This window comes from Artemia franciscana, chromosome 6 (assembly GCF_032884065.1).
Source record: "Artemia franciscana chromosome 6, ASM3288406v1, whole genome shotgun sequence".
Classification (NCBI taxonomy): Eukaryota; Metazoa; Arthropoda; class Branchiopoda; order Anostraca; family Artemiidae; genus Artemia; species Artemia franciscana.
In genome coordinates this window covers 37901552-37928654 of record NC_088868.1, presented here as the reverse complement: position 1 = coordinate 37928654, position 27103 = coordinate 37901552, and the positions used below count along the sequence as shown (strand labels likewise).

The window sequence follows — 27103 nt, the reverse complement described above, 5'->3', positions numbered from 1 at the left end:
AAAGGTATTACTGCTACTTTATTTATTCCGAGAAACATTATAATATATAATTTAGCAGATCCACATCAAGAAATACCTGTTAAAATGGATTTATTTTTGTGGTTTATTAAATTACTCAGTGCTTGGCTCTTCATTTTTTACTTGTATCTTTAATGGTATACAAGCCATAATCTTTAGTTGGGTCATAAGGCTCCCACCTGCTAGCCGGGAAAATGTGTTTATTTCTTTCATACCATGATCTCAACAAAACCTTCCCAGCATGACTTTCATCTTTCTCCCTTTTGGAATCAGCAAGTAGCCTAACATCATCATGCACATCAAAACTAAAAAGAGGGCCACTTTTCCCTCTGGCTTTAGTCACAATAAAATCATAAAAACTATAATGATGAGGAATGATTAGATCCTCTTTAACATACATCAACTGATCTGCAGTAACTGTTTTCAGCTCAGAGAAGTCAGTCCGCAATTCACGTAAACATTTCTGAAGAAACTGATAAACAGAGTTCCCTTTTTTCAAGTTGGCAACACGTCGATGTCCAGAGCCATCCCAGTACGAATAAGTTATTTCAATTGGTTCTTGCTTTAAGGATTCTTGCTTTGCAGACCATTCCTGTCTCAGTTCTTCTCTTAGACGATTTTCTTCTTCTTCTCGATCTCGGTCAGGTAAAAAACTCGTATCAACATCAGGATTTTTGCCAATTTTTTTAAACTTATTATTCTCTGACTCAGACAATAATTCTTCACTTTCATCACCATCCTCATCTGGATTAAAAGAAAGTGATTGTATTTTCTTTTTCTGTTTTTGCTTTTCCTGAGATATTTTATCTTGCAATGCCTTCTCTTTAGCCAGCCTTTCCTTTTCAAGTTTCACCATTTCCTTTTCTCTTTCTTTTACAATCACTTCCTGCTTTGCTCTCATTTCGTCAAGCGTCACTAGTCCAATTGTTTCACTTTTTAATCTTTGTTCAATTGCATCATAATGAGCTGCAAATTTATTCTCCATTCTAGACACTTTCAGATCTTCTTCTATTTTCTTCTTTTTAAATTCTACTTCCTCTTGGGCCTTTTCTCGTCTTTTGAGCATCTGCATGGCTCTGCCACCTTCACTTGCTGGACCTTTGTATTGAGCCATCTTTTAAACAACTATAATACATAATGTTACATTAATGTCCTGGCTAAGACAAATAGATAAGAGGGGTCAGATACGGGAAGCAAAAGAGAAGCAAGAGGGAGGGGGGGGAAACTGATTATAAAACTGAACATCTGAAGTTCAGAAGCTAATGCGGTTTATCCTAGGAATTAAAATTTATAACGTCTTCTTGTGCACGGAGGTGTGAGCTGAAGTCTATTTCTAGGGGTTGGGGGGGGGGGAGCGTGTGGTAAATACGAAAACTAAAACTAAGGGGTTGTATGGATAATATTAGATATTACAGCAAAATCAAATCCTCCTTACGAACCCGCAAGTCTGAATTTTGAAAAGTTAGTTGAGTTAGAAGCAACATCAAAATTGAACCATATTTATATAATTGCAGTTACTGAAGTCCAGGCACAAAATCCAAATCTCCTTAAAATGACTGGTTTTCAGGAGTTTAAAGCTACGCCCGTTGACCACCCACTGGGGAAAAAGGAGGAGGAGCAATGATTCTCGCAAAGAATTGCCTATCTCCTACCATGTGCCGGGCCTAGGTGAATGCGATGAAATCATTTGGATATCTAGTAAGCCCAAATGCCTACCGAGGCCTTACACTAATTTAATAATTTGCTCATTTTATTATTTACCGGACAGAATGATTGTTCTCGCAGTAGTTTTCATGACAGGCTACCAGCAAGTCTTGACTTTGTGACGACAAAGTATTCAAACAATCTTTACAGCAGGAAGCGCAAACAAACTAAGTCTTAATTATCTGTGCAAATTAAAGAACATTAACCAAATTGTCGATTTCCCTACTACAAAAGGTGGAACAAGTTTTGATGCTATTTGCACAAACCTCAAAACCTTTTACAATATCCCAACTACCCTCCCCATCCTTGGTGGTAGCTATAATTTCATGCCACCTTTGAAACCACAACCAGTTTTTAAAACAATTATTCCGTTTCTGAATTTTTGTACCAACCAATAACAAGTCAAGGTCTGTTTGATTTTGGATTATGTCTGAGAGTTAGGATGATGTTTTGTCGTGTGTAAATCTTAATTCAAAGGTTAGTTTATTCCAAACAAAGTTACTGACAAATTACCAAAAAATTCTCCCAGAGGTTACAAAGAAGGTATGTTCCCCAGATAAACCTAGCATTAATGGAAAAATAAAAGGACTAATCCATTTGAAACTAAGACTTTTTCGCCTCGGAAAGAAACCAGAAGCCTTATCCCCCCCCCCCGTAAACAAATAAAGAAAGAAACACGTCGTGATGCTTCTCATTGTGGTAAGAATAAATTAAATTACTCAAAACAGAGAAAACCTCAGCAATGGTTTAAGAAAGTGAAAGAAAAGGGGGTCGCTCGTGCAAGAGCCTTGATTTTCTTCTGGATGAACCGTCTGAACAGACAGCCAATGAGCTTAATAAACACCTAGCTCTCGGAAAACGCTCGGAAAAGCTCTCGGAAAAGCCTTGATTTTCATCTGGATGAACCGTCTGAACAGACAGCCAATGAGCTTAATAAACACCTAGCTCTCGGAAAACGCTCGGAAGCTCGGAAAAGCCTTGATTTTCTTCTGGATGAACCGCGGCCCTCCAAAGGTAAAAGTACGTATCTACACTTTTCATTATTTCGATAAATCACGGCTCAAAGTTTGAGTACTTTTGAGAGCTTCAAATACGGTTTACGGTGAAACTGGACACTGGCTAATTCTGGAAATTTGTTAAATAGGTAAACAAATATGGGGATTTCATATTTTTAAGTAAAATTTTCTATTATTACTGCCCCGAAGCCTGAAACAGTAAATACGTACTTTTACCATTGGACCGTTACTCATATAAAGAGGCGCTCTCAAAAGGTAAAAGTGCGTATATGACATATACGTACTTTTACCTTTGACTCGAGACTCGAATTCGAATGAAGTCCCAAAGGTAAAAGTCTGTATAAAACATAAAACGCACTTTTACTCTGCCCAAAACCCCGTATCTATGACGTATACCGAAGGTAAAACCACGTATGAAGCATGTACAACAAGTCATTTTTTTATTCAAATAATTAGAAGTTAAAAAATAAAAAAAATCAAAAGAAATCACTGAAATACTGCAGGCAGCTAAGAAACACAGCCGTGCTTCAGCAAATCGACAGAAGCTGTTGATGAAGGCATAGTGCGCCAAAATGTACGGCGATTCTCATTCATAAAAGGTACAAGTTTTTCCAAGATGGCCTTTTTCTTTTCTGGCTTTACCCCCCTTGCGCCAAGAATCGGATCTGGCAAAGGATACTTTGCCTCTTTGATTGTACTAACCAGCTTTTTTGGCACAAAACTTAGACTCTTTTCTTCACCCTCAGGGCTAGTTTTATAGAACAGTTCTGTTTTTCCCTTCTTAAAACAGACCTCACTGAACTCATCAATGGTCACGCCCAAGTTCTTCATGACGATGCCAGGAGCTTTTAAGCTTTTCCACTGGCAAAAGTCTTCTATGTCCATTTTCACGGCTTTCGTGAATTTTCTACTTTTTTCTATGGTGTCGCACAAATCTTCAAAGTCAAGAACATCCCTTTTTCGAATTCGAGACTCAATCGATCCGTGTATGGAGTCAGCCCCCATGTGCGTATGGCCTTTCACTAGATACTTGATACGAATCGTTTCAGGTCCTCCTTCACTGTTGACTATCAGTACAAATTCACTAAAAATTGTCCAATTTTTGTTCTGGGCACAGCAATTGTCAGTATAAAAAATGAAGTGCAAGATATCCCTATTCATCTTTAAGACCTTGTGGAAGGCCTACCTATATCAGGTGCATCACGTCCTTGTCGAGATTCGTTCCAAACAACGCAAAGGTTCTGGTTTTGTTGGGTGGCCTTAACGGGGGCAAACGTCTCATTAAAACACACGAGTCTTGATAGAAAAAAGGCCTCCTTTCTGCTGTGCATGATGGGAAGCAATAACACTTTTTGTAGGTCCACGGTGAACAACATGGTAGTTGAATCTTTTTCGTATTTCTGCTTATCTTCAGAAAATGCTTTTGAAACCTGTTCAACAAGATCTCTGTGCTTTCTGTACAGTTCAGTCTCTTTCTCGGTTGCCTCACCATTTATACCAGGAGTTCTCGCAGCCCCTACTTTCTCTTTTAATAGTGTGCAAATGTCACAGCTGTCACTTTGGGGCATGCACAATGATACTTTCATACCATTAAGAATCTTCCTATATGTCTCATCACAGATTTTATTTGCTGGATATTTTTCATTAAAGTCCTCTGCCATAAATTTGTAGCTCAAATCACGAGAAAGGTACCGAACATTTGGAGCGTGAGCTCGACGATAGTGTGGAATTGCTGGCTGAAAGCTTTCAATGTGCTGCATCACAAGGCTTCGATCAACTTTGTTTGGTGGCCCTGCCACTTTATGGCCCCTTCCGTCCTTGAGCTCATTCCCAAGAGCATCCCTTTCAATTTTTGACTTGATTGTAAAAATCACTCTGTCATTCTTGCCAAATCCTAGACAACCAAGGAATGTAGACTTGCAAACTGGCAAGTTTTCAACTTTTGGGGTAAGTGTGGGGTATTCATTCAAATTTCTGGGAAGGCTGTACCTAACTGTAGTTTTTTTTCTACACGCAGCTTCTGGGGCAATAGTCCTTCTTTTAACTGGTAGGAATGTCAGCAAAGAAGCGAGCCACATTTGTCTTGATTTATATTCTTTGCTCCAACATGTGTCATAAATTTTCCTGAATTCTACACTGGAAAACCTCAAACATGAGTTTGTACATTTGTTAGATTTACAGCCAGGTTCGTCAGGAAATGGATACTTCTTAACATCTCTTTCAAATTTATCTTTTTCTGAGCGAACTCGTTTTGGAGTAAGGTCAACAATAGACTTTCCTTCTCCTCCACCATTTTCTTCACGTCTATTTTCTCTATCTTGTCCCACAGACCTTGCTGCTACAGCGTCAATTACACACATGACATGGTCTGAGGAATCAGGTTCACAAACAGCATTGTTGCTTTCATTAGATGGTTGATTGTCCAAATTTAGCTGGTCATCTTGGGTCTCATAAGCTGCTGCATCCGAAGCCGAATCTTCCAAGGGCAGGAAAGGATCGGTAGGAAAATGGATCAGATTGTACTCTGGATGATCTGATGTAAGATCATTACTGACCGAAAGAGGAACTAAATCTGTAAAGAGCTTTCTCCTCTTCTTCAAAGTTGTCTGCCTTTCATCATCAGAAGACCCAAATGTCCCTTCAACGTCCTCCCAGTCAATATCAGACTCATCACTATCACCTCTACTTAAATCTTCTTTTTCGAATTCTTCATCAGCAAAGTGTTTTAACTGTGCCTTAGTTTTAGCTTCTCCATCAGTGGTGTCCCTTGATCGAGAATGTCCAGAAAAATTGGGTGATATGTCTGTTGTTTGATTTATCTGGATGATTTCTGGGGGGGAACAGGAACTAGCTCCTCGTTGCTCTTCACTGGAAGATGGCAAGTCGGTATTTGAAGTTGATGCCTCATTTGTACTTGCTTGACATGCCAATGTCCTGAAAAATTGGAATTCTAAGAACTTGTTATCAACCTTGATTATCTCAGATGAAAGAGGGGGTTCTAGGGCTATTTTGATCCTTTTTTTTTTGTTTCTAAGGTAAGCAATATTTAGAGGCCCTCAATTTTTTCTCAATGTTGTAATAGTTGACCAAACTAATCCCTGATTATCTCAGATGACAGAGAAGGTTCTAGGGGTTATTTTGATGCATCCCTTGTTTTTTATTTTATTTCAAAGGTAAGTCATGTTTGTAGGCAATACTAAAAAAATGGCTTTAGGTGGTTGGTTGGTAATTTGGTATGACGCTGCTCTCCTGTACTAATTCGACAGCTACATAGCTAGCTGTGTAAACTGGTTGTAGCGGGTCTGTTGTACCTACCTGGTAGTACAGATGGGGTTTTACCAGAGGGTTTAGGCCTACTTGGAGAAAAGGTTCCAAAATAGCATGAAGCAAAATTTTCTTACCTTAAATCTCTTTCCTTTTGTATAACCAACGCTCTCTGTAAATTTAGAAAGCCTCTTGACATTCTATGCCAGTACTCTTTAATAGCTCAGAGTTGGCTGGTTGTTCAGCTCTGCTCTGGTAAACAAACAATGATGATTGAGCTGAATCATGACATATACGTACTTTGACCTTTGGTTTCCTTTCTCATTTTAATGTGCCGGCCAAAGGCAAAAGTACGTACCAAGGGTGAAAGTACGTATCTACACAGATACGTACTTTTACCTTTGGATGCGCCCAGAAATTTTTCAGATACGTACTTTATCCATATGCTATTTCCGTTAATATTTGGACTAGAGCCTTCTTACATATACCATTCGATTCAGCACATTTTTTTTAGTATGGTGGTGGCATTAAGTCGAGAAGTGAAAAATTGTGCATATACGTACTTTTACCTTTGGAGGGCCGACCGTCTGAACAGACAGCCAATGAGCTTAATAAACACCTAGCTCTCGGAAAACGCTCGGAAAAGCCTTGATTTTCTTCTGGATGAACCGTCTGAACAGACAGCCAATGAGCTTCATAAACACCTAGCTCTCGGAAAACGCTCGGAAGCTAAGAAAAGCCTTGATTTTCTTCTGGATGAACCGTCTGAACAGACAGCCAATGAGCTTAATAAACACCTAGCTCTCGGAAAACGCTCGGAAAAGCCTTGATTTTCTTCTGGATGAACCGTCTGAACAGACAGCCAATGAGCTTAATAAACACCTAGCTCTCGGAAAACGCTCGGAAGCTCGGAAAAGCCTTGATTTTCTTCTGGATGAACCGTCTGAACAGACAGCCAATGAGCTTAATAAACACCTAGCTCTCGGAAAACGCTCGGAAAAGCCTTGATTTTCTTCTGGATGAACCGTCTGAACAGACAGCCAATGAGCTTAATAAACACCTAGCTCTCGGAAAACCAGCTAATCCCTGAAACTCAAAATGATAAAATCCCAGAAATTTAAGCGAAGCAAATAATAGAAAAATACAGTAACTGAAGAGAAACTAGTATTTGTGCCATTGACACCCCAATTGATCTAATAAAAGCATTCCCTGATGAACTATCAACACCTCTTGTTAGTATTTTAATGATATTACTAATTCCGGATGTTACCCGTCGTGCTGAAAGCTGGGTTATATTTACTCCAATCTAAAAGAAGAGAGGCGTGAACGATTTCACTGGAGTACGGCCAATCACCTTAACCCCATTTTTTTTCAAAAATGTACAAGGCTTTCTTAACCAATTGCTTAAAGTCAGAGATTCTTGAACTTATTGACTTACAACAATTTGGAAACCTGAAGAAGACATCTGCTTCACACTACCTTGTTAGTCTTCTTGAAACCATTCTTAAAAACCTTCAAAGCCCCGATACTTGGTTGAATCTTTTATTGATTGATCAAACAGCTCGTGGTTACCCGGCTCAATAGTAACCGAAACTCTAAGAAACGGAATTTTTATAACAATAGCTACATCAAAACAACCGCATTTTAATGCTGATTTTAAATATACAAGTTTCATTAAGTTTAGACTTACCCATTAAAAGTCAAGAGCCCAAGAAAATTTGCCTTATTTTAGAAAATAGGGGGAAACATCCCTTAAAAGTCATATAATCTTCACGAAAATCAAACCATCAGATTAAGCGTATCAGACAACCCTACAGTAGAAGTTTCAAACTCCTATCTACAAAGATGTGGAATTTTGCATTTTTTGCCACAAGACATATCACGGGTGCGTGTTTATTTGTTTGTTTTTTTTTCCCCAGGGGTGATCGTATCGACCCAATAGTCCTAGAATGTCGTGAGAGGGCTTATTCTGACGAAAATTAAAATTTCTAGCGCCCTTTTTAAGTGACCAAAAAATTGGAGGGCACCTAGGCCCCCTCCTACGGTCATCTTTTTCCCAATGTCACCGGATCAAAATTCCGAGATAGCCATTTTATTCAACATAGTCAAAAAAACTAATAACTATTTCTTTGGGGACGACTTATTCCCCCACAGTCCCCGTGGGAGGGGCTGAAACTTACAAATTTGACCAGTGTTTACACATAGTAATGGGTATTGGGAAGTGTACATACGCTTTCAGGGGGATTTTTTTGGTTGAGGGGAGGGGCTTTCCATGGAAGAACTTGTCATGGGGAAAAAAATTTCCATGAAGGGGGCACAGGATTTTTTATTAGCATTTTTTTTAAAGAGCAATGAAACATAGAATATGAAAAAGTTTTTCAACTGAAAGTAAGGAGCAGCATTAAAACTTAGAATGAACAGAAATTATTAAGCATTTGAGGAGTTCAATTCCTCCTAATACCTCGCTCTTCACGCTAAAGTAATTTTATTAATTTCAACTTTTTATTCTACGGCCTTTGTGATTCAGCAGTCATTCTTAAGGAATTGGGACAAAATTTAAGCTTTAGTGTAAAGGGCGAGGTATTGACGAGGGGATGAACACCCTCATATACGTAATAAAAACATACGAGCATAGAAGTTCGTTACGTAAGGTAATTCGTAAGTTACGTATATTATTACTAATAAACATTCATAAAAAATTAAAATTTCGAGTTGCCTTTTTAAATAACTAAAAAATTGGAGGGTAACTAGGCCTACTCCCCGCTCCTTTTTTCTCAAAATCGTCCGGTCAAAACTATGAGGTAACCATTTAGCCATAAAAATAAATTAATATGCAAATTTCCTTTTAATTATTCATGTGCGGAAAGCCAAAATCAAAACATGCATTAATTCAAAAACGTTCAGAAATAAAAAAAAAAAAGTTTTTTTTTAATTGAAAGTAAGGAGCGATACTAAAACTTAAAACGAACAGAAATTACTCCGTATATGAAAGGGACTGTTCCCTCCTCAACGCCCCGCTCTTTACGCTAAAGTTTCTTACTGTTTTAAAAAGTAGAGTTGAGGGAAAGAGTCAAACTTTAGCGTAAAGAGCGGGGCGTTGAGGAGGGAACAGTTCCTTTCATATACGGAGTAATTCCTGTTCGTTTTAATTTTTAATATCGCTCCTTACTTTCAGTTAAAAAAACTTGTTTTTTTTTATTATTTAATCTCCAGAAAGCGTTCGACCTAATTGACCACAATATCCCTGTAAAGAAACTACTAACGGAGTTTCAAGTAAATCCCTTTCTAGTTAAAATTGTTGCCTCCTATTTAACAAATCGTTCTTAAGTGCTTAAATATAAAAATGTATATTCCGATCCCCTTTTTCCCGATTACGTTCCATCCTCCCTAAGCCCTACCATCCCGTCCGCAATAGACCGTCCGGTATAAAATACCGAAAATTCCCCAAACTGATTCCCTTCCCCGCTAAACATGAATGATATCACAAGAGTTTTCTTCCGAGTTTAGTTGAACTGTATAATAACCAGGAAACTTGGTCATTAATTTTATTGTTATTTATTTATTTTTGGCTTTTAAACAAAGTGCAGAATCTTTTTTTTTGTAATTTGTACAATGAATTTTATCTGACGTAAAGGTCAAGTTATATATATATATATATATATATATATATATATATATATATATATATATATATATATATATATATATATATATATATATATATATATATATATATATATATATATATATATATATATATATATATATATATATATATATATATATATATATATATATATTTATTTTTTATATATATATATATATATATATATATATATATATATATATATATATATATACATATATATATATATATATATATATATATATATATATATATTTATATATATATATAACCCGTGCCGACTTGCGATTTAAATATGTCCATGCAAGTTGTAGGTGCGCAGTGACTTTAAACTACCTGTTTGATTTGTCGTTTCATACGTGGTTTTTGAGATTATTAGTGCTCCATTGTTCAATGCGTAAACATGTCGGTGAAATTACAGAGTAAAATAATATGAAAAAAACTTCGTTTTCTTAAAGAGTTAAAGAGGCTGCGTCCCAAAGTCGAACCTTAAAACGTACAGGAATTAGGAGAGGCAGTTGGGGGGGGGGGGGCTGCCGCCCCCCAAACCCCCCGCTTTTAAAGACTCTTTTGTACAGGTTTTTTGTTGTACACCAACAAACCCCCAGCTCTTAGCTTGTGTGCTCTGTGTCTGGGAAACAGTTTCAATAATTATGTCAAATGTAAATGGAGTGGTCAACTTCATTGTTACTAATTACTAGTTTCGGCGCAATGGTTCTCCTGTCCTCTTGTGTTTAACATTTTTCGAAGTTATTCCATTATTCATTCATTTCAATTTTTTGTTAATTAAAAGAGGGCCTTTCCGAAGCCAAGAGCGGGGGGTTAGGGGGGCGGTAGCCCCCCACAACAAAAACCTGTACAAAAGAGTCTTTAAAAGCGGGGGTTTGGGGGGCGGCAGCCCCCCAACTGCCTCTCCTAATTCCTGTACGTTTTAAGGTTCGACTTTGGGACGCAGCCTCTTTAACTCTTTAAGAAAACGAAGTTTTTTTCATATTATGTCTGTACGTTTTTCTACAATCCATGGTGGATGTAATTTAATAATAATTTTCCATGTTTATTTTCTCGCTTTCTGTATCAATAAATTCAAACTGACAAAATTATCTAACTTTGATAATTTTAATAGTTTAGCAGCTTAATTCAAAATTTAGCAGCTTGTGGTTTTTACCCACCCGCCTCCGGTTTATGGGCCCAGCGCGCTTCCGCTACGCCAAGCTGCTGTTATGCTTGTTATCAAACAAGTTATTACAATAGAAAATTTCACCAACGGCTTCAATTAGGAAATCAATTTAAATGGTTCTTTTAACTTGCTTCCATCAAGCCTTGCCCCCGCTTCAGTATAAATTCTTGTGAACATTCCAGTATGTAATTCTGATCACATGTTTCCATGTTTATTTTCTCCCTTTCTGTATCAATAAATTCAAACTGACAAAATAACCTAATTTTACAAATTTTAAAAAGTTAGCAGCTAGCGGTTTCGATCCACCGACCTCTGGGTTAAGGCCCCAGCACGCTTCCGCTGCGCCAAGCTGTTGTTAGTGTAAGAATTTTTCAAACAAGTGATGTTATTACAAGAGAAAATTTTACCTTCAATGGGGAAATGGGTTTTTCTAAGCTAGAACATCGGGGGGTTAAGATTTTCCGACGAAACTTTCCAGTAAATTACTCGGAGAATTCCGCGTCGAATGAGTCTTCGTACACCCAGATCCGATGTCGGCTGTGACCTGTAGGCGTGGCAGAAAAAAAAAGGGTTTCCGTCATTTTTCTCAAATAAAAATTTTACGGATTAAGACAGAATTTTTTGAAGCTTTCAGTCAGTCTCACCATGTCGAGCTGATCATTTTGATGTACTTGATGTTGAAATTCGTAACTTTTAACAACAAAAAACTTAACATGGGCTCTTATGGGGAAATGGGGTTTTTCTAAGCTAGAAAATCAGGGGGGTTAAGATTTTCCGACGAAACTTTCAAGCAAAATTATTCGGGAAATTCCGCGTCGAATGAGTCTTCGTACACCCAGATCTGATGTCGGCTGTGACCTGTAGGCGTGGCGAAAAAGAAACAAAAGGAGAACATGAACATTAAGTGGCTATGGGTGGTTTCTGGAAAACAGGGAAGGAGTTATCGGATCGAGCTGAAATTTCGCGGATAAGCTCCTGGGCCCTAGGGGACCTTAACTTGTGAATTTCAGCCCAATCAGACAACGTTAAAGGGGGGGGTTGGTGGGTCGAAACTTTCGGCCAGATTTTCCCCATGAAGGAAAAGTCGGAGGGGGGGTGAAATTTAGCAGGTTTCTTAGTTGGAGCTTGGGCTACGAAATGCATCCCTCCCCATCCCTCTGCGACCACTGGAACCGAAGATCGCTTAACATTGTCGTGGTTTGCCTCTTTAAAGAGGCACGAGTGTGCCTCCTTGATACACAAAATATTTACCCAATTGGATCACCGAGCAATCAAATAAATGGTACAAAATTACCCTCTAATCGACAAGTTCTCTCAGTTCTATTTTACAATATCCGCGAGGTTAACCTGACTGCTAGTGAAACTGAACATCTTGGGATTAAAGAGTGTATCATATATTGAGAAAAGGCAAGAATTCCAACAAGTTCATTTCCTAACTGCGTAAAGAAACTTTAATCACATGTTTCTTAACTGCATAAAGAAACATGATATATATCATGTTTGGAGAGAGTTGCAATTTAATTGCAAGAAAACTCAGGTTGCGTTCAGAAGCCGTGGAAATAATTTCGAAATTGATCTTGATAATTTGTTTGATATTGCACCTGCTTGTGCTTCGGAGAAAATGAAAATAGAGGAAGATAAATTCTTTTCAATGAAACAGTGAGAGCCAGTTCGACCGAGATGCTTGGGTGATATAGATAAAAAATTGGCGGAAAAAGAGGAAAGATCTAGACAACGACGATTGAAAGAAGATGAAGGGATTGTAAGACAAAGAGAATCACTAGCCATTACATCTATTTCCACCACAAATAACTTAGAAAGTCTAGAAGATTCAGACGAAGAACAGATCTTGAATGCTGAGCTCAGCTTACCGGACGTTCTCTGCCATAAGCAAAGTTCAAAAAGAGGCACAAAGAATCTCATCAAACCTAAACTAGTTGCAGCTTTAGATTGTTGCCCATTAAGCATTAGAGACTCCTTTTACATTCTTCATGCGGTGGTAGAAGCTCTTGGTCTGAGAAGCGATGATTTCCCTATTTACAAATCCTCGATTCAGCGAATTCGTACTGAAACAAGAAAATCAAGGGCAGAAGCTATCAAATCTGACTTCCAAAACAATGTACCCAACGTAGTCACAAACCATTAAGATGGGAAATTTTTACCCTGGTTGGATGTACGAAGTTCAAAAGAAGAACGCTTGCCAGTTATTACTTCGTTTCACGGTAGAGAACAGGTTCTTGCAGTACCGAAACTAGAAAGTTCTCCTGAAAAACATCAGCCTAAGGCTATCTCAACAGCTTTCTTTGACTGGAATCTTCTCGATAACGTATAAAGAACGTGCTGCGACACAACAGCTTCCAATACTGGCCGTTTCAATGGAGCTTGTGCTATTTTGGAGCAAACTTTAGAAAGAGAATTGCTGCTTTTCGCCTGTCGTCATCTTGTTTATGAATAGGTCCAGATAAAACACTGGATGATTTTGTATCGGAAAAGAGCAAACGATTTTTATCACGACTGCAGATCGACGACAGTTTTCTAAAAAGATGTATCTCCGTGGAACAATAATGCTGCTTTTCTGGAAGCTAAGAGAAGAATAAGATTTTTGGGAATTATGAATGATACTGCTGAAAAGGGTGTTAAATTAATGCAAGATTTTAATGGACCTATCAGGGCTGACGAAGAACAAAATAGTTCTTGCTATGCTGTGTACATGAACATAGAAAATTGTATCCGGATTGTAAAAAAAAATACTCTAAAAAGAAGTCACCCTGACTGATTGTTATTAAATTATGTTTTTAAATAAAAATTAATGTTCATCTAATTCAATTTTACTTTTATCCACTTATTTAATAGCATTTATTATGATTTTATAGCACACGCAGAAATCAGTACAAAATAACATATTTTACTAAACTTTGAAGCTCAGTCAGCACTGGTTGCAATAATGCAAGAAAGAAAAAAAAAATTATTTTAGTATTTTATAGCATTAGTAAAAAATATAGAGGGTATGCATTTTGAAATTGCAAAAAACAAAAATTGTCATATAAGGGACACCCTAATATATATATATATGTATATATATATATATTGAAGTTTCATATATATATATATATATATATATATATATATATATATATACAAATATATATATATATATATATATATATATATATATATATATATATATATATATATATATATATATATATATATATATATATATATATATATGTATATATATGTATATAACTCGGAACGATTTTTTGAAAGTTAGTAAGTGTAAAAGTCGTTGTTTTCTTTGCCAAGATCATTTTGTCCCACGGACTTCTGTTAAAAGTACATTGTATAATAAAAATTTTGCATGCAAGTTACGTGGTAATGTTAATTGTAGAACAACCAATGTAATTTACCTATTAGAATGTAATAAATGCTGCCTACAATATGTGGGGGAAACAACTAATAATATATATAAAAGATTTTCTGGACATAAGACAACAGTTAATAATGAAAAAACTAATAACTATCTAGTTCAACATTGTAATAATGGTAAATGTCCCATATCAGATATAACTGTCACAATTTTAGAAAATTTAGAATTAGAAAATTTAAATAAAGAAGAGAAGAATAATAGACTACGTAAACAGGAGGATTTCTGGATCCATACTCTTGGTACAGCTTATCCTTTTGGGCTAAATGATCGTGTAGCAAAATATGGTGACATGTCTCATGTTGTTGTTAAATGTATTGATGGTTTTATGGACCATCCTTCTTTTACTTGTCCTACTAAACGTAAAAAACGATCGAGAGGACATAGGAAAAATAATAGAAAAAATGAATTAGATGTACATATGCTTTCTGTAGATCTATGCCAGCTACTTGAATCTAGGGGTATGATTGCTGTAATAAAGTGTCTAAACTATTTATCCAAGAGGACTTTAATCAAACTTTTCTGGATTGTTAAGAATAATACAGCTCTTGATTATAATTTTAAAGTAATATGTGATACAATTTGCATTCTAACTAAAACGAAATTTATTTCAAAAAAGAAAAAGTTCGATAAGATTAGTAATAAGGATAACAGATTATATTTACCTATTAATTTTACTTGTAAGCAGATTGAAGATATTAATTTACCAGAAATTTTAAATCAGCGGCATGTGAAACAGGCCCTTCCCAGTAATTTAAATTATAATGATAGTCCAGTTTTAACTTATAAATTTTCAAAAACTATTTAATACTAAAAAAACTAGATAGTGATATAAATTGGAAACCGGTTGTTAATTGTAAGCAACTTGGCCCATTTGTAAATCCTACTTACAAACATGTTATAACAGGGGACTTGTCAATAATAAAGCAAGATGATCTTCAAATTATAATGAATAAAGGGGCTAATTTCCGTCTTTCTCATCATGTGAAACCATCGAGTGTTCTTGATGGCTTGGAAAATGATTTTGATTTATTTATTGATAAGTGGTGTAAGAAAGAGAATAAAAATAAAGAGAGTTTTCAAAGTTGGAAGAATTTAATTATTAGTAGAGTAAGAAATAAAATATATTCTAACTTAAAAAATAGTAACACTAAATCATTATTTTATAATGCGAAGATTAAACAAGCAATTGCTAATCTAAAGAATGAATGTGTAATTGTGCCAGTGGATAAAGGTAATAATAATTTTGCCATAATTTGTCAGAAGCTGTATTGCGATATCTTAAAAAGGGAGTTATGCACAACTAATGTTTACGAAAAGGTAAATATAGAGGATGAGAATTTAATTGAAAAGACTGAAGAAATACTTTTTAAAAATTTTAATATTAAAATAAATGACAATGATAAAAAGTTCCCTTTCCTATATTGGACTGTAAAATTTCATAAGAATCCCCCTAAACCACGGTTTATTGCTAAAGCAGCTAAATGTCCAACCCGCATTGCTGCTACTGACCTCTCTTTAATTTTAAAGGAAATTGTAAATAAACTTAAAACCTATTGTTCTGGTATTAAAAAACTTTCGAATTTTAATCCATATTGGAGTGTTAATAATTCACTGCAGGTGATAGATTCTTTAACAATGGTTTCAGCTAAAAGAATTGAGTCATTCGATTTTGCGACAATGTATACTAATTTATCACTTAATTTAGTGTTTGATAATTTAAAAACTGTTATAAAGAAATCTTTCCTCTTATCTTGTAAACGGTTCTTAAAAATAGACATTTATAATAAAAAAGCTATATGGACAAACTGCTTTAATACTACAGTTAACTTGAGATGTTACAGCTTGGATATGATGTTTGAGTTATTGGAATTTGTTTTATACAATACTTATATAAGATTTGGGGGTGATTTGTACAAGCAAATTATGGGAATTCCCATGGGGGGGGGGAATGCCAGCCCATTTATAGCTGACTTGTTTTTGAGTCAACTAGAATATAAATATATGATGGATAAGAATAATCCAATTAATTTTAAACATGCTTTGTCAAGTAATAAAAGATATTTAGATGATATTTTGGTCTTAAATTGAAAGGATTTCATTGATATTTCTAAAAATATATATCCATCAGAGCTTATTCTTGAGCCTAGTCATGGCGCTGGTCATGAAGATCATTTCTTAGATTTAAATATTAATATTTGTGATAATAATAAATTAAGTTTTAAAATGTATAATAAAACGGATGATTTTGATTTTGAAGTGATTAGTTTCCCATTCCCTGAAAGTAATATACACTCAAATATCACATATTCAGCGTTTTTCTCACAGTTACTTCGTTATGCAAGGATTTGTAGTAATTATATTGATTTTAAAAATAGATGTAAAATCTTAAGCCAAAAATTGATATCAAGAGGTTTTTCTGCAAATAAATTAACTTGGCAATTTAAAAAATTTAGTTTTCATTATAACGAACTTTTAAATAAATATCAAAAGAATTATCTAGAAATACTTAAAGAAATTTTTAACTAATTTCGGAGGTTCGAGAAATGTTGTCACAGCGCCATTTATTTTGAATTGTGTTTCTAATTGAGCGGATTTTCTAAAAAATTAGCCACATGGTAAAGATGAATTCTATAATTGTTTAGTTCATTCAGGTTTTTTGCAATGTGTTAATATTTGTGATTTGGTAAAATTTATAATATTTAGTTTACCTATTGTTGCTAAAGGGAGGGATATATTAATAGGATAAGCTTGTTTTGGTTTTACTTGTTTGTTTTACATTTGCTGTTTTTTTCTTCATAGGCATGTATTTTGGGGGTGATACCTGACGCGGGGATGCCATGGATATTCTGTGGTAGCCACAACACTGTGCTGGGTAGAGAATTTAGAGTGGCGAAACCCTATATAGGCCAGTGTATTCTCCTGATGAGCCCTTATGTTGGGTGTTTCCTCTGAATTATTTGTCTATATTATTTTTTCTATTGTTTGGTAAATGACGACTTATACTTATTGACGACATGACTGCCTTTCATGGATTATTCTTTATGGTTGATTGTGTGTGGCTATGCTGTTTGACCTATGTGATTGTATGGATGAGTAGGGTTAAGGCCTCATTCAAGTGCTGGTCTATATTAATCACTAATTTAGGAAAACAGTCTTCCTTTTCTCCTTCTGTCTCTTTTTTTTTTTTTTTTTTTTTTTTTTTTTTTTTTTTTTTTGTGCTGCAGCATTGGTGATTTCTCTTTTCATGATATATACATATATATATATATATATATATATATATATATATATATATATATAAATAAGTTGTCTGTGTGTGTGTGTCAAGTGACGTCATGTTTGTGTGTCGACTGACGTCATTATAAGGATTCAGCTGTATGCGTCATGAAGTTGTTTGTCGGCTGACGTCATGTTTGTCAACTGATGAAATTACATACCGGGACACAGGGAACATAAATGACGACCGGGAACCTCAAAGAGAAATTACAGACTGGGACACCCGGACACAAATCACGACCGGGACACAGGGAATATAAATGACGACCGGAACATAGGGACACAACTACAACGGGGACGCCGGGGGCACAGGCGGGATATATAAATGACGACCGGGACACAGGGAATATAAATGACAACCGGGACACTCTAAGAGAAATTACAAACTGGGATACCGGGACACAAATGACGACCGGGACACAGGGAATATAAATGACGACCGGGACACAGGGGCACATCATTAGAATAATGAGGTATAGATCTGAATACGGATTGTTTTTCCCATGGACAATTATATGTTGCATGTTCTAGAGTCAGTAAACCTGACAATCTATTTATATGCACAGACAATGGGACAGCGAAGAATGTTGTATATTCGCATGTTTTACGTATTATATATTTTACATATATATATATTTTACATATATATATATTACATATATTACATTTTAATACATTATATATATTACATTTTACATATATATATTACATATATATTTTACATATATATATATATATATATATATATATATATATATATATATATATATATATATATATATATATATATATATATATATATATATATATATATATATATATATATATATATATATATATATATATATATATATATATATATATCTGTATTCACAGGTGGGACACAGGGACACAATTACAATGGCGCGTAACTAATAAGGCGCGTAACGACTTATGCGCGCGAGGGGGCTAGGAGGGCGCGAAGCGCCCCACCAACTAGGTGTTGGGGTGGCGCAAAGCGCCACCCCAACAGCTAGTAAATATATATATATATATATATATATATATATATATATATATATATATATATATATATATATATATATATATATATATATATATATATATATACATTATACATATATACATAATATATAAAATATATTTTCTTTTATTTATTAATAACCCGTCTACAAAAACTTGAAAAGAATGGAGCAAAATATAAAAAAAGAAAAGAAAAAAAAAACACCATAGTACAAGGCAAATATCAACAAAACCAATAAAAATCAAATCAGAACGCCAATTATAAATAAATCAGGGACAGAATAAGAATAAAATCAAAACGAAGCAAATCTAAGGACAAAATATGAACAAAATCAAACGAAGCAAAAGTAAATTCACACATACAATATCAACTTATTCATACATAAATAAACCAAAAAAGCAAAAGTCGGAGCAATAAACGAAAGAAAAAAAAATAAAAAAAAGAAGAAATACACACTGAGCGCTAAGACATACAAAAATACATAGTTTTGAACAAGACGGAGCAAAAGAAATAGAGAAAAAGAAGGAAAATGAACAAACAACGACAAAATAAAAAAGAGGCCGAGACTAGTGAAATAGTACAGAATACCATTCCTGGGCGCTCCTATTCTCTTTCTTATTGTGTTTAGCTATTACTCTAGCTATCGTAATGTTAGGGTCAGCAGTTTTAAACTGACGGATGATTTTCGACTTGGTTTGCCAGGGTGGAAGGTGGAGTAAATATTTTGCAAAACGGAAGAAGATTGAACGTATTTTTGTTTGGTCAGTAATAGTTAAAAGTTTCCAAAAGGGTGAAATATACAGAATGTGAGGGAGAGCTATTGCATTGAAACGGTTAGCTAGAAAGTGCCAGTTGAATCTGAACTTGCAGGAAATTATTGACGCCTAAGATGCAGAAATGCGGCGGGTTAGATGTACAATAAGGAGGTATCGGGTTTGGCGTATGGATGAACCTATAGGTAGACCAATATAGATAAGGTGACCAACAAGTTGAACCAAAGAATTCCTAAGTGTTGACTGAGTTTATTAGATCGCTCTTCCAGTTAAAAAGGACTATTTGCGACTTACAAGAATTGCAATGTAGACCAAGTCTAAGGTATTCTGCTTCGAGAATAGAGAAAACATCACTGACTCGTTGCAGGGTGCGACTAAGATTCAGAACATCGTCAGCATAGCAAATTAGTGACAGATTTCTTGACGACTAAATTAATGAGGAGGGACATAGATCCTTAGCATCAATGATGTAGTTATTAAATAGAGCAGGTGAAGAAACTGCTCCTTGGCGTGCACCCTTTAAAACTGGAATGAGCTCTGTTCCAGCAACTGGAGGCATATTCTTATCAGGGGGTAATTTTTGTCGAAAACACAGTCAAGAATACATGGCTCGAAGTGTGAATAACTGCAGGGCTTAGCCCTCGGTTAGCAGCTTTCAGGAGCATTGCTTGGTGTATTAACAAGTCAAAGGCACGTTTGACGTCATGACTAGCAAGAGCAAGACATTCCCCCGCAGATTCTGCATCAATTAGAGCGTTTACCACGACTGTAAGTGCATCAACACATCATGTTCGTTGTTTGAACCCAAACTGGTGTGGTGGGGCATAACAAGTCTTTTCAGGATCATCTCTGAAGAGAAGTTCAAAAAGTTTACAGAGAGATTTAGCAACAGTAATTGGTCGAAAAGGGAACACTGAGGTTCTACCTTCCCTTTTTTAGGAATGGGGGTGAGATCACCAATACAAAATGTAGTGGGAACCTTGCACTGAGTGAAAATCATTTGCATTAAAAGTGTGATATGCCTGACAAAAAGAAAGCCACCATGCTTTTGATGCATAGCACTAAAATAATCAATACCACTAGATGCTTTCTGCTTTAGTTGATAAATAGCTTTTTCAATGGACTTAGTAGTAACAACAAAACGGGTATGCTGGGAAGCAGCCAACATTTCTATGAGCTTTACTTTGTAAAGTTGCTCAAGCTCCGGATCCAGTGAAGAAAATTCGGAATCATAGTACAAATACCATTCATCATCTGCTACATCACAAGCATATGCAGAGGAAGCATCAACCTGTGTTATATATATATATATATATATATATATATATATATATATATATATATATATATATATATATATATATATATATATATATATATATATTAGTGTCTTTTTGATGTACCAATTCAATTTCATTCAATTCAACGGGTTCATTATCAACTCAAAAAATTAATTACACAAAACAACAATACTCAGTCCATTCCTGTACTCCAAGATCCTCAATTACTATCTTTTAAACATACTAAACAGCATGGTCACTGCTCCTACTCTCAAAAACAACCTTATCTCTCATTTATCCAACAAAAATATCAATGATCCTCCTGCCCTTTGCCCTAGGGGAAACTAGTAGAATAATAGAATTTTTTCAAATATAATTCTATTCTATTCTAAAACATTCAAGATTTATGGGTAGGGGAGGGGACACTGCACAAAGCTTCCCAGCCTATGTGCCTATTCTTTTGGATAAAACAGGCAAATAAGGGCAACCAACCTCATATTCCCATTGATGCACAAAATGCTAGGAATAAATTAAAAGGGATCTATCAAAAAGAAAGGAGCCTGCAAAGGAAAACGTACACTTTTAGGCAGCAATTTTCACATTCTCAATGACAGAAGACCACCCCCTCCCCTCTCTCTCTTCATTGCAGGTATATATAACATGTAGAATATATTATGAAATAAACTAAGATTCCAGTGCAAGGCTATACCAAAACAGACAGTTCATTTTGTTGCTAAAAATACTGTACATCAAACTTCTTCCTAACAGCCATCCTTTCCTTCTCAGGAGGTATGTTAATCTGAATTTCAATAAATATGTCCACCAGCATGGGTACATAATACAAGAGCTTTAAATGACTAATATAGGGTTTTTAAACATGCTGACTTCGTTGGTGTAGTCTTCATGTAGATTGCTCCAATTTGACGGTGGTATCCATTTTTTTTTACAGAATTATTCAAATTCTCTTCTACTACTAGCTTTTCGTTAGAAACTTTAAAGTTGGTGAATTTTACATATTCAGAATCACCACGAATTCCGATTCTTTTGGTGAATCTCTTTATATTAATTCAAAATTTAAGTATAGCTCTTTACTTGCTATTCATTAAAACAAATAGAAACCACCATTGAACAGAAGACAGGTCCTTTGAATCAAAATGATTGGTCTCTTCAGAGTTTGACTAGTCCAATCAAAATGAAAGACCCCTTCACTTGGGACAATATATTTGGACTGCCCATTGCAATATAGATGCTGAGGGGTTATGGCGTCAGTTTTACTGCAGAAACACTTTGTTTCACAGAAATGTTTTTCTGTGAATATTTTTCTCTGAAATATTACAGAAATATTTTGGTTTAGCATATTTTCAGAAAAAAAAACAACAATTATTTGAAATAATAAAAAGTTCAAAATCCAACAAATTAAGTCAAAAATTGAATTTAAATCTTGGCAATTGAAGTGGAATACACTTAACCAATTATTAACGTCTAAGTGGTATGGGTAGTATATTTGTACATTTCTTTTTATTAAATATTTTTATATCCGTTTTTTTTTTTACTTCTTTTATTTGTTTTTATAATCTAAGTATTTTTTAAGTTCTATTCTAGACTTAATAGAACCACAAAAAAAACATCAGCAAGTTTATATATAATAAAAACACAAAAAGATAACTGAAACAAATAATAAACCTCACAGAACGCCAATGCTTTTACTACAATCATCTCTAGCAATATTGATTTGAATTAATACACCTTACCTGGTATCTGAAATTTAGATGTTTCAACTAAGGTCATAAACAAACTGATTAAATGTTTGCTAGAAATGAAACGCTTTCAAAATATTACATTTGTCAACTGAACTTCATAACATAGATGATGAGACAATCACGGCAAGGGGTACACCACTACTGCAATTATCAAGTGACTTTTGTGGACCAAGTTATAGCTAAATTCAAAATAACCTACCCTAACTAATTGGGTTGATGGTGATTTGAAAACTATTCAGCCAGACCTTTCTATGGTGCATAGCCAACTCTAAGGGGATATATTTGGTTGAAACTTCAAAATATTAGAGCAGATAACTTCTAAAAGCAGCAGGGCCAAAGCTAGGTTTTCAAGTTAGAAGAAGTATACAAAATGCACTGACAAAATTGCCCAATGTGCCAACAAATGTGGACACATAAGTTAAATTAAGACACCTAAATTCCAAGGCGTCACGACTGCTTGACAACGCCTTGGAACTTTGGGCGGGTGGAATCCCCCTTCCCCCCTTAGTTGCGCCCCTGATGGGCAGCTTCAAAACCCAATGAACTTCTAAATATTTGGGCATAACACTCTTATGAGCAGCAAAAAAATACAACAAACTTCTAACTGATTAGACTGATAAGGGTCTGTCATTGGTCACATTAATATTTGCATAAGCTTATTGTGCCAATTTTTGGTATTGTTTAGAGTTACTTAATTGCCTAAGTCAACCTCGTTTTAGTTCGTTTGCTGATTAGTTTCAACAATAAAATACCCAAAATTAACCTGTAGTCCAATAACTTCAACAGGGGTGTTAATGAGGAGGGAGGAACAACAGTGGTGAAGGTAGAAAGCAAGAAAGGATGGCTGTCCCAGCATACAGCCTCTAAGAGGTCTCCAAACTGAGATTATTTCTGTCAGTACCACAATTTGGGGAAGGGGAGTGACACTGTCCCTGGGCACTGAAAACCTTAGCTGCACCTCTGAGGGGCAATCCTATTTTAGAATTTCCATTTTTTTTTAAATGAAAGAAAAGATGCCCAGTTGCTCCCTACAACTTTGGAAATAAGCTTTTTTGTACCTTTTTTAAAAGGATTGACATCCCCTCAATTTTCATTAATTACAACCATTATCCTTTAGCTACAACACTTTCGAAAACAGTCTTTGGGGCTCAATATTCCTTAATAGAAGTATTCATTAGCAAAATATTCTTTTCATTTATCTAACTTTCCACCATCATTAGCATCTTCTGAACTTCCACCATTAAATTCACCATATTAGAGAACCCTATGGTAGATGTTTCAAAATCCTATCTACAAAAATGTTGAATTTTACAGTTTTTTTCAGAAGAAAGATCATGGATGTATTTATTATTGTTGTTTTTTCCCCAGAAGTGATCATATAAAACTAATGGTCCTAGATGACTAGTAGAGAGATTGTTCAAGCCCCAACCTTCAGTTCTGGTGATCTTTTTAAGTGATCAAATAGATTGTGCCATAGGAAAGTGATTTTATCTGCCATTTTATAGCACCAAGCTATGATTTTGCCCCAAAGAGGACCAAGTTGCTACTGATTGAAAATTCTGATATAGCCAATCTTTTTAAAAGTTTCAAAAACTACATATTGAGCTGTTTAGCTACATAGGAGGTGTGTCACAAGGCGGTGCATTCATTCCTTAAAAGTAACATAGTCCATACAAGATAAATAGCTAATATAGTATTTATCTTAAGGCTTTATTTAACTTGGTAGATCGACTTGATTTTTCAATTATGGTTTGTGTTGTATAATATCACATCAGGTGTTATGAAGGAATGGCAGTGGGTTAACCAGCAGAGGGAAAATGCCTAAAGAAGCATATTTCAGTGCATAAACTGTCTAACTCTCCAAGAGTCATGCAGATAAATACACAGAGACGTGTGGGGGGAGTGGAAACTAATCATTCATCCCCCTTTATTTAGACTAAGCCTGAAAAGGGTGCTGTTAGGCGATATATCCCATTTCATGGGAGGAAAATATTTCTGATATCTATTTTAAGGATGCATTTAGCTAAAGTGGTTTGCTTCATATTTAATAAAATACACACAAGGATGTGGAAGTGCACATGATCTATTATGAAAGAGGGGTGGTGGGTCATTTGTAGGAGGGGATGCCAAAGAGTGCATTTTAATGTCAAAAATATCCTAACTGTTATTGGGCCTTCAAGTAAATATAGAATGAGTTTTGTGGAATGGGGGAGATGAGTCATAGAAACTGATAGTCAATCCCTATTGATTCACAGGAATGATTTTGGTCTAAGCCTTTATTATTGGTTCTAGAGTGTGAGTAGAGGGGGAGGGTAAAGAGCCACTCCCACTGCATAAATATTTTCTATGTAGCACAAAGTGCTACATTCACATACCTACCAGCACAGAGGTGGAAAATGCAAGGGGGTGGGGGTCATGAGCTTAACTAGAAATTTCTTAGGGGTATAATAGGCACTATCAGGAGCTTTGTTTTAAGCAATTTAAAATGGAAATATGCCTCTTTTATTCATACACAATGTTTTAATGTATTTACATGCATGTGTACAGTGTATTTAAACATCAGAGGACCTAATTGTACAGGTCTCAATGGCTTCAGCTGCATAGAAGATTGGAAGTCACCAATAATCTCCATTAAGATGAACAATAATACCCTTCTCTGTGAGCTTAAAACTCTGTAGTAGAAATATTATTCAGAATTTATTCAACAAAACAATTATTCATTGAAAATTATGACTAAATCATCAAATTCTGCCTGAAATTTTAACTACAATCCAACATTTTAATTCTTAAACTGGAAAAATGAAAAATTGGGGTGAAACCAACCAATTTACAATTACCAATATACAAAAATTTAACAGGAAGAAACCAGGGTTTTATGGGTTGGTACCCCACATCCTATCTTGGTTAAGCCTCAGTACAATTTGAGAACAACCAGAAAATAAATAAATAAAAAAGGTTTTTTTTTCAACTGGAAGTGAGGAGCAGGATTGAAGCACAAAGGAACAGTAATCATTCCATGTACGAGGAAAGCTGCCCCTTCATCAACTCCTCACTCTTTAGACTAAAGTTTGACTTTTTGTCCCAATTCCTTCAGTACAGTAGCTAAAACACAAGAGCCACTGAATCAGAATAAGTTTTTGAAAAAACTAAAATACTTTAGCATGAAGAGCAGTTATTTGAAGAAGGGGAAGCTCCTCTCATATACAGAATAATTCCTATTGGTTTTAAGTTTTAATGTTGCTCCTTACTTTAAGTTAAATAATTGTCTTCATATTTAATTTCAGCCTTAAAATGGACACTTTTTTTGCTTAAAAGCAAGAGATTATCCTTAGTATATGATGTAACAGTTTCAACATATGAATAATTTCAGATATATCTTCACATGTATCCTTAATGAAACTTTATATCTAGAATCTAGTTTTCAAAATATTAATGTGTTCAATGAGGTATTGTCAAATATATTATTATTGGTAGTGGTTTTATTTGTTTTTAGTTTAGTTTTCTTTTTTTCTTGTGCAGAGCATGCCTTGTTAGGATATAGGCAAAATATATGCATTGTTTTAGTCTTTCCTCTCTACTGGCTGCTGTCTTGTTTGAGGTTTTTTTGTAGAGTTTTATCTCTCTTTGTTGTTTATTGTCATGTCTGGCCAGTACAGCTTAAGTACTTTCATTCATTTCTTTTGTTTATTGATAAAGGTTTCTAGACATGAAACAAAATATTTCTGTTTGTTTTATCACTGTCTTATGCCTACTTAAAATTTTGTTAATTGTATACCAAGATTCTCATTCTGAACTAAGCATGATAAAAAAAAAAGTTCTAAAAAATTTCAAGGCATAGAAATCAGAAGACAGGTTAACATAGTAATCTAGCTTGAGAATACCTTCTTGGAGTATTTTTTTTTGGTAAATATATGACAGTTCATATTATTTACTTAGGCTACCAATAAAGTAAATATACCACTTGATACCTTTTTTATGCACTTTTTAGCACTGAGAAAATGTAGCATTATTTTTTGGAAAATGACCAAGAAAAGATGGCACTGAGAAAATGTAGGATTATTTTGTTGGAAAACAACCAATAAATCATACTTTCATTGAAAGCTTGTCACTTGAAAGAACTCAAAAATTGCTTAAATTTTAATTTGCAATAGAACCATTATTATATTCATAAGAAGACATCAAATGGTATGTTTTAGATTATTTTCCTAACCTGACTGCTTTCCACAATGGCAACTGCTCACCTGAAATTTTACCCTAGAGTGCACCATTGAAACACCACATACAAGTCACAGGTCATATCACTACCATGACTGGAACTGGCAGATAGGCCTACAGGATTCATTCCATTGCTAGCAGGTGAGCTAAGTTAATATATTTTCGTGATATTCAACTAATTGCTAAGACATCAAAACATGTCACCTAAGGTTATACCTCTTAAATTTATTAACTGCAAACTTTTTTCTCTTGATCCTCAGTTCAGTTTGTTCCAGTCTTCTTTACCAGTGTGCAGAATTTCTCGCCAAACAATCTACTTCTCTTTCTTCTTGGGTCCGTTTGTTTACTTGTCCAATTGGATTTTTACTAATCGAGGTTTAACCCCTAAAAGATAGCAACAAATACTTGTCTGGCCACGTGTCACTTAAAACGGCAAGGACCGTGTCCGAAAGCTTATTTCACAAAGAATGCTGCATCCAGATGCAGGGTTAATTCTAAATACTCAGTCCGAAAGCTGTTT

The 27103-nt window shown here is 35.0% G+C and overlaps 1 protein-coding gene across 2 annotated transcripts; it reads right to left on the bottom strand.

Moving 5' to 3' along the window:
* On the bottom strand, positions 1-27103 carry LOC136028387 (protein FAM50 homolog). Of its 2 annotated transcripts, XM_065706199.1 has the most exons (3): positions 26800-27103; positions 11233-11369; positions 1-1143 (listed from the first exon to the last, which is right to left on the bottom strand). In XM_065706199.1, the coding sequence occupies exon 3, from the start codon at positions 1130-1132 to the stop codon at positions 131-133; it is 1002 nt and encodes a 333-aa protein (XP_065562271.1). In that variant the 5' UTR covers positions 1133-1143; positions 11233-11369; positions 26800-27103; the 3' UTR covers positions 1-130. The 2 variants fall into 2 exon arrangements, with proteins under 2 accessions (XP_065562271.1, XP_065562270.1); XM_065706198.1 differs by lacking the exon at positions 11233-11369 and having other exon boundaries at positions 26800-27101.

Coding starts and splice junctions, on each gene's coding strand:
- LOC136028387 (XM_065706199.1), bottom strand. CDS start 1,132: ATGGCTCAATACAAAGGTCCAGCAAGTGAAGGTGGCAGAGCCATGCAG.